General features: G+C 54.6%; 1 protein-coding gene across 1 annotated transcript; it reads right to left on the reverse strand.

Moving 5' to 3' along the window:
• Positions 1 to 5,935: 5,935 nt before the first annotated feature.
• On the reverse strand, positions 5,936 to 7,754 carry TGME49_322300 (hypothetical protein). The gene is made up of 3 exons (XM_018783046.1): positions 7,433 to 7,754; positions 6,990 to 7,108; positions 5,936 to 6,524 (listed from the first exon to the last, which is right to left on the reverse strand). Exons 1-3 carry the CDS (start codon positions 7,433 to 7,435, stop codon positions 6,146 to 6,148), a joined length of 501 nt encoding a protein of 166 aa, XP_018634752.1. The 5' UTR covers positions 7,436 to 7,754; the 3' UTR covers positions 5,936 to 6,145.
• Positions 7,755 to 8,801: the final 1,047 nt, after the last annotated feature.

Below are 8,801 nucleotides of genomic sequence, written 5' to 3' on the forward strand. Positions count from 1 at the left end.
AGATAGACGCCGGCCCTGAGTTGCACCTGGACTCGTGACGAATAGGCCACCGGCTGCCCATTAAATAGTCGCAAGGCTCCAAGTCTGTGCACCACACGGGATACGCGTTTGACGTTTCTCTAACCCTGCGTCTGGTTCGTTTACCGACCAAATGGAGATCGCTGATGCTCGCCATGGACCCAGCACGGCTGCCTGTCAGCAACGACTGTGATGAGACGAAACGTCTATCATTGTATCAGCACGTGGTTTTGATGAGAGTCCAACTCGACAATCAGGGCGCTAGCTACATCCTCAACATACAGATATGTGGTATTGCTGTATCACAGACGATGTCCCATATCACACTGAATTATCCATACAGATACCCGCCAAGAAGTCGCTTGCATGCATTCGACGCTCAGTTCGTTTCATCGCCCACTCGACCAGCGACACCACAGCGCGCCTCGCTACACTGCTCTCCTTACAACGACACGGGTGAGAGCCAATTCCTGCCGGACACCTCGCAGTCACACCTGCCAGAAGGTACCCTCTAAATGCCCCGTGTCAACATGATGCCGGGACCGTACTGTCCGTATCTGGAACCGCCAACAGACGTGATGCCACTCCAAACGGACCTTTCTCCCGTCAGAGGTATGTCGGCACGAATGCTCAAGCCAAAGCCCTGTCCGCTAAGCACCGAGGCTACTCGGTCCGAAATGTACCGCACACAAGGACACGACGCTTCGCTGCAAGACATCACGCCTTTGTCAATCTCCACTGAAACGAAAAGCCATCTGATGCGCGAGCGCCGCTGCAAGCTGCATCCCTCATCAGGGGTTTGTCACGCATGTCCCAAATCTGCACAGCTCCCATGCTGCTTGCCCAACAACCCAAATCACGCTCTTGCACCACATGAGCCGATACACACCATTCTCTGACTGTTGACGAGGCCGCGGCTCACCGGCTCCCACCTACTGTTTCTACCTTGTCGCAGGGCTTCCGGGCGACTTGTGCCTTTCCATCCCGTCTCCAGCCAGCTGGTTGTCAGCGTGCGATGCCTGCCGGCTGGTGCCTACGGCCTGGGCAGCGAAACATCACGTCAGCGAGCTCGGCGCTCGGTGAGTACAGATAGACGCCGGCCCTGAGTTGCACCTGGACTCGTGACGAATAGGCCACCGGCTGCGCATGAAATAGTCGCAAGGCTCCAAGTCTGTGCACCACACGGGACACGCGTTTGACGTTTCTCTAACCCTGCGTCTGGTTCGTTTACCGACCAAATGGAGATCGCTGATGCTCGCCATGGACCCAGCACGGCTGCCTGTCAGCAACGACTGTGATGAGACGAAACGTCTATCATTGTATCAGCACGTGGTTTTGATGAGAGTCCAACTCGACAACCAGGGCGCTAGCTACATCCTCAACATACAGATATGTGGTTTTGCTGTATCACAGACGATGTCCCATATCACACTGAATTATCCATACAGATACCCGCCAAGAAGTCGCTTGCATGCATTCGACGCTCAGTTCGTTTCATCGCCCACTCGACCAGCGACACCACAGTGCGCCTCGCAACACTGCTCTCGTTACAACGACACGGGTGAGAGCCAATTCCTGCCGGACACCTCGCAGTCACTCCTGCCAGACGGTACCCTCTAAATGCCCCGTGTCAACATGATGCCGGGACCGTACGTCTTGTTTCTGGAACCGTTCATAGATTAGCGCAGCACAAAACACACCTCTCTAGCAACGGGGTATTCTGGCACGAATGCTCGAGCAAACGCCGTGTCCGCTAAGCATCGAGGCCACTCAATCCGAAATATACCGCACACAAGGACACGACGCTTCGCTGCAAGACATCACGCCTTTGTCAATCTCCACTGAAACGAAAAGCCATCTGATGCGCGAGCGCCGCTGCAAGCTGCATCCCTCATCAGGGGTTTGTCACGCATGTCCCAAATCTGCACAGCTCCCATGCTGCTCACCCAACAACCCAAATCACGCTCTCGCACCACATGAGCCTATACACACCATTCTCTGACTGTTGACGAGGCCGCGGCTCACCGGCTCCCACCTACTGTTTCTACCTTGTCGCAGGGCTTCCGGGCGACTTGTGCCTTTCCATCCCGTCTCCAGCCAGCTGGGTGTCAGCGTGCGATGCCTGCCGGCTGGTGCCTACGGCCTGGGCAGCGAAACATCACGTCAGCGAGCTCGGCGCTCGGTGAGTACAGATAGACGCCGGCCCTGAGTTGCACCTGGACTCGTGACGAATAGGCCACCGGCTGCGCATGAAATAGTCGCAAGGCTCCAAGTCTGTGCACCACACGGGACACGCGTTTGACGTTTCTCTAACCCTGCGTCTGGTTCGTTTACCGACCAAATGGAGATCGCTGATGCTCGCCATGGACCCAGCACGGCTGCCTGTCAGCAACGACTGTGATGAGACGAAACGTCTATCATTGTATCAGCACGTGGTTTTGATGAGAGTCCAACTCGACAATCAGGGCGCTAGCTACATCCTCAACATACAGATATGTGGTATTGCTGTATCACAGACGATGTCCCATATCACACTGAATTATCCATACAGATACCCGCCAAGAAGTCGCTTGCATGCATTCGACGCTCAGTTCGTTTCATCGCCCACTCGACCAGCGACACCACAGCGCGCCTCGCAACACTGCTCTCGTTACAACGACACGGGTGAGAGCCAATTCCTGCCGGACACCTCGCAGTCACTCCTGCCAGAGGGTACCCTACCAGCAGCTTGTGTCAACATGATGCTGCGATCGTACAAGGTCTTCCTGGAAGCGCCCACAGACATGATGCCACTCCACACGGACCTCTCTAGCAGCAGAGTATGGCGGCACGAATGCTCACGCCACAGCCCTGTCCCGTTAGTATCGACGCTACTCGATGCGACGTCTACTGCAAACAAGGGCACGATGCTTCCATACGTCGACTTCCTGTAACCTCTCCCGCCGCCTGCACTCTACATCATCACACGACGGCAAAACGAAGGGCTGTCTTCAGCGCGAGCGCCGCTGCAAGCTGCATCCCTCATCAGGGGTTGTCACGCATATCCCAAATCTACACAGCTCCCATGCTGATCACCCAACAACCCAAATCACGCTCTCGCACCACATGAGCCCATACACACCATTCTCTGACTGCCGACGAGACCGCCCCTAACCCGTCGCGGCTAATGTTTCTTCCTTGTGGCAGGCCTTCCGGGCGACTTGTGCCTTTCCATCCCGTCTCCAGCCAGCTGGGTGTCAGCGTGCGATGCCTGCCGGCCGGTGCCTACCGCCTGGACGCGAAACAAAACATCCGCGAGCCCGGCGAGCAGAGGTAGCCCCATGACCTGTGTGGGGCCTCGACTGGAGAGGAATAAGGGGCATCGGGTCGGAGCAGAGGCCCCAGGAGCGCGAGTATCCATCACCGGACAGGTGTATGACACCGGTCAAATGCTTTTCAATCTGCACGGGTCGGGGGGCGTACAGTATGTGGCTCATATCTAAGGTAAGGGACAGGAATCTGGAAACACTTTGCTGGACTATCTTTGGCGTCGGCGTGGACTCATTGTTCAAAGGCCGCTAGATACGATGGAGTCCGACCAGTCGCAGAACGGACGGGGCACATACACGGATAAAACCACGGTCGTTGTTGGCCGGCAGCAGCACGACCCATGGCGACGTGACAACAGCAATGGCCTCAAACCACGCTGGGACAGGACGATACACAGGTCAGTTGCAGAGAGAGAACGAATGCAGTTGGCGTCGACACGTCGATGCATGCTGCCACACCATAACACTGTTGCGACGCTCCCTCAATGCAGTCTTTTCAGTAGCAAGGCTCAGCTCAGGTAGATCCGTTAAGTATGAAGTGCTTGCGCCGAGACAAAGCGAAGCAAAGACTCTGCTATACATCATATTCATGACGTTTGCAGACTATAGTGAGTTACCGCCGGAGGTAGCGTTACCGGGCCGTACACCAACGTTGATTCTCGTGTTATCGTCTTGAGGCCACCCACACAAGCAGAGGTCAGCGCTTAGTGAGCATGGTCATACCACAATCTTCTATCCACAGTGCACGCGAAAGTATGGCACAGCCAGCACCAAGTGCTTTTACTTAAGTGATGATTCTCCCATCCTCTATTGTCCTGTCCTCGCGTAAACATGAAAGGTGACACTGTCCTGCCGAAAACAGTCTCTAGCAACATGCCTTAACACGGTTATCAACGCCGTTCAAGGATGGACAGTGGACCCATGTTTACCGGCGTAGTCGTGACAACACGTGAAAGCAACAGGGTGATATTGCGCCCTGTTCCAGTGCCCTCGTCTCCCCTTTGAACCACATAGATACAACCGATCCTTTCCACTTGCGCCTCATTGGCCCGTAACCGAAGTTGCCCAAATCTTGTCTCACTTCGCCGTGTGGTGATATCCTTACGACAAGGGACTGATCAAAAGCGTGAAGTCATTTCGAACACCAGTTGAGATCAGGGAGAAATAACGTCCAGCGGGGACATCCTCCAAAAGGTGTCACAAACAGAGCCTGTTTCGGTAGTCTGCAACCTGTAGTAGATCAGTTGGCTACTGCGGGCAAGGCAACAGCGCCTTCTTAACGCTCATCGACTTTCTTGATGACTGCCACCAGCGAGATACTTGTTCACTTTACGTGCAATCGCCATCCTTCATCTTCGCCGGAGGAGGTCCGGGAATTATAAGTGGCAGGTGACTCTTGCCGACAAGGTCATCTAAATTACCAACGGTTCCGTCAGCTGCTGCGAGGCTCTGCATCGCTCTCACGTTACCATTAAATAGATAAAATCCCACAAACAGACACAGCCATCGCCATTACCGTCGTGCCCCCCGTGGCAGCTACCCCTTACCACTACCACTGGTCCCGTCACTGTCACCATTCTCGCTGGACGCACCGACGCCCCGATATCCTCCATCACACCTCCGCTAGGCAGACTGCCACTAAATCGCTGCAGTCCTCGCCACTGCCTACTGTCTTTGCGTGAATGAAGACAGGGCCTGTCATGCCAGACTGAAGTCAGGCGAACCAGTTGCTTTGGCTCTCGAGTTGTGGTGCGCAGATGTACTTCAAAGACTTCAATGCAATATGCCGGAGTGCCTCGTGCCACGATTATCCCGGTAGACACGAGTCACCCTGTACACAATGCGCTGGGCAATACTCTGGAGATATTCTACCTAGACACCCCTTCAGGCTCGCGGACACCCGTACTACGACAGCAACCTGAGACAAGTGCGGTCAGGCCCGTGGCAGCCCCGACGCCAACCACAAGCTGAACACACTGCCACTGCACGATGGCGGCAGAACATCCAAAACCGGTACAAGAGCGCATGACGCCACCCATCACACCGAACGTCCCGGGAGCACTACAGCACACATAAACGGTATAGGCAGAAAAACCACAAATTCAACATCGTCAGCTTGACGTATGCCGCGACAACAAACTATTTATTGTCTGCTGCGACTCACCGTCACTCTACTTCTTGACATATCGAGACTGAAATGTGTACAACTGAGAATAAATCGTCCATCACAAAATCCACTGTCGTTAATATACGAATAGATGGAACTATGTATTCCGTGGAGCCTACCATGGGATAGCTGGCGCAGCTCCGTTAGGTACAGAATCCCGGACGACGAAGCACAGGAAGAAGCGAAATTCTCACGCCCATCCTCGTCGAGTAGAAAGAGGACCTGCAGTGCATTGCCGCTGAAATTTCGCCTTCCATTCATTACGCCATTGAGGCTCCGCGTGTGGTGGCCACTGACAAGAGGAGGCCACTGCTTTGTCGGCATGCTCCTCGCACTGAACCAACCCCAGACAGTGGTGGAGAACCATATTCAGAAAGGAAAGTGTATAGTGAAATGCTGGAAGCGTCGTGACCTGAGTGTGGACCCTCCTACGATCTCAACCTGTACAAATGAGGCGTTAGTCTGTCAATACTACTGCATCAGGAACGCAGTGCCGCGGCCACCTCTCCACCTCGATATGAAGGTGTGGGCCCATCCGTCCGGCACTCAAATAGTCCCCATACCAACGCCAACAGAGATGCACTAATCTTTCTTCCTCCGATTTGGAATTTACTCAATGATAAAGGCTGAGGCGGCTTCTGCGTCTGGCTGCTCATCTACTCTTATGAGGCTGCAGCCATTGCGCGACAGTTTGCGCAGCGTCAGCGCTGCCTACCTCCCATTCCTGGAAGCGAAGTCCAACAGGAGGCTCCTCAAAAACGCACTGAACAACAACATGGCATCTTCGTAAGCGTTCGGACACGAGAGTATGTCCTTCGTGATGACATAGCGCTCGTCGGCCACGAGAATAGTGGATTCTTGATCTTCCCCAACAAGTACTGCGATCTCGGCTTGCGGACAGACCGCTTCTTGACGGCGACCAATATACTTCGCCTCCGCCATCCGGCACACGCCTCCCTCGGTGGTCATTGCGAGGCGGTGAAGGACGTGCGCAGCCGCCTGCGACAAGCCATCGGCATTGGAACTGTTTCCTGCAGGCACGTGGCAGCACTCTCTGAGTCTTCTGCTAATTTCGCCTGGTTCAGCCGCTCGTTCGACAAATACACATCTACTCAAATCCGCCTCTGGGCCGACGGAGCAAACCTTCCCTGCCCAGTAACAAATGCCTACAGGGTACTCCCCGTCGCGTGCTCCCTGGACGTGCGGATTCTCTCTTGAAACCCTCAGTTGCCACCGCGGTCACCACTGGGTCATGTCTGCCGTGCGTCCCCTACGGCCTGTGCGCGGATGCAGAAAAAATGCCGTGATGTCGCCGAGAAGGGTTAGGCGACGCAGTCGGGAAGCGTCTCGAGCCATGATGATTGCCTCGGGCTCAGTGGGCTCAGTTTTGGATATCATCAGTAGCATCTTGACTAAAATGAAATCACCCACAAGACATGCACCTGACACACATCAAAGGCGCTTCAGTCGCCATGACATCGCAGTCGCGCACTCACCGTCTCTTGTGTAACCTGGGAGACGCGCCCGAAGGTCTGTCGAGACAGACTGCTAGGCCGACGATTGCCGACAGCAGCAGGCGACGTAAACACCTGTGCCTGGGACCGTCATTGTATCGCTATAAACACACAGCAATTAACCCATCATCGAGGAAGGCTGGCGGGAACACAGCCGGAGTCGGTGCAAGTCCACAGGAGACGCCCATTACAGCAGGTGGCACTGATACAAACAAACGGAACAGGAAGAAAACCCACACAGCCAACATCGTCAGTTTGACGTACGTCGCGACATCAAACTATTTATTGTCTGCTGCGACTCACCGTCACTCTACTTCTTGACATATCGAGATTGAAATGTGTACCACTGAGTATAAAGAGTCCATCACAAAATCCACTGTAGTTAATATACGAATAGATGGAACTATGTATTCCGTGGAGCCTACCATGGGATAGCTGGCGCAGCTCCGTTAGGTACAGAATTCCGGACGACGAAGCACAGGAAGAAGCGAAATTCTCACGCCCATCCTCGTCGAGTAGAAAGAGGACCTGCAGTGCATTGCCGCTGAAATTTCGCCTTCCATTCATTACGCCATTGAGGCTCCGCGTGTGGTGGCCACTGACAAGAGGAGGCCACTGCTTTGTCGGCATGCTCCTCGCACTGAACCAACCCCAGACAGTGGTGGAGAACCATATTCAGAAAGGAAAGTGTATAGTGAAATGCTGGAAGCGTCGTGACCTGAGTGTGGACCCTCCTACGATCTCAACCTGTACAAATGAGGCGTTAGTCTGTCAATACTACTGCATCAGGAACGCAGTGCCGCGGCCACCTCTCCACCTCGATATGAAGGTGTGGGCCCATCCGTCCGGCACTCAAATAGTCCCCATACCAACGCCAACAGAGATGCACTAATCTTTCTTCCTCCGATTTGGAATTTACTCAATGATAAAGGCTGAGGCGGCTTCTGCGTCTGGCTGCTCATCTACTCTTATGAGGCTGCAGCCATTGCGCGACAGTTTGCGCAGCGTCAGCGCTGCCTACCTCCCATTCCTGGAAGCGAAGTCCAACAGGAGGCTCCTCAAAAACGCACTGAACAACAACATGGCATTCTTCGTAAGCGTTCGGACACGAGAGTATGTCCTTCGTGATGACATAGCGCTCGTCGGCCACGAGAATAGTGGATTCTTGATCTTCCCCAACAAGTACTGCGATCTCGGCCTGCGGACAGACCGCTTCTTGACGGCGACCAATATACTTCGCCTCCGCCATCCGGCACACGCCTCCCTCGGTGGTCATTGCGAGGCGGTGAAGGACGTGCGCAGCCGCCTGCGACAAGCCATCGGCATTGGAACTGTTTCCTGCAGGCACGTGGCAGCACTCTCTGAGTCTTCTGCTAATTTCGCCTGGTTCAGCCGCTCGTTCGACAAATACACATCTACTCAAATCCGCCTCTGGGCCGACGGAGCAAACCTTCCCTGCCCAGTAACAAATGCCTACAGGGTACTCCCCGTCGCGTGCTCCCTGGACGTGCGGATTCTCTCTTGAAACCCTCAGTTGCCACCGCGGTCACCACTGGGTCATGTCTGCCGTGCGTCCCCTACGGCCTGTGCGCGGATGCAGAAAAAATGCCGTGACGTCGCCGAGAAGGGTTAGGCGACGCAGTCGGGAAGCGTCTCGAGCCATGATGATCGCTTCGGGCTCAGTGGGCTCAGTTTTGGGTACCATCAGTAGCATCTTGACTAAAATGAAATCACCCACAAGACATGCACCTGACACACATCAAAGGCGCTTCAGTCGCAATATCACAGTCGCTC

Source organism: Toxoplasma gondii (genome assembly GCF_000006565.2).
Source record: "Toxoplasma gondii ME49 unplaced genomic scaffold asmbl.32, whole genome shotgun sequence".
Taxonomy (NCBI): domain Eukaryota; phylum Apicomplexa; class Conoidasida; order Eucoccidiorida; family Sarcocystidae; genus Toxoplasma; species Toxoplasma gondii.

Bases quoted from the DNA above. Each gene is read 5' to 3' on its own strand.
- TGME49_322300 (XM_018783046.1), bottom strand. The intron at 6,525-6,989 runs GTGAGTGCGCGA...ACGTGCCTGCAG, and splicing joins CCCAGGTTACACAAGAGACG to GAAACAGTTCCAATGCCGAT.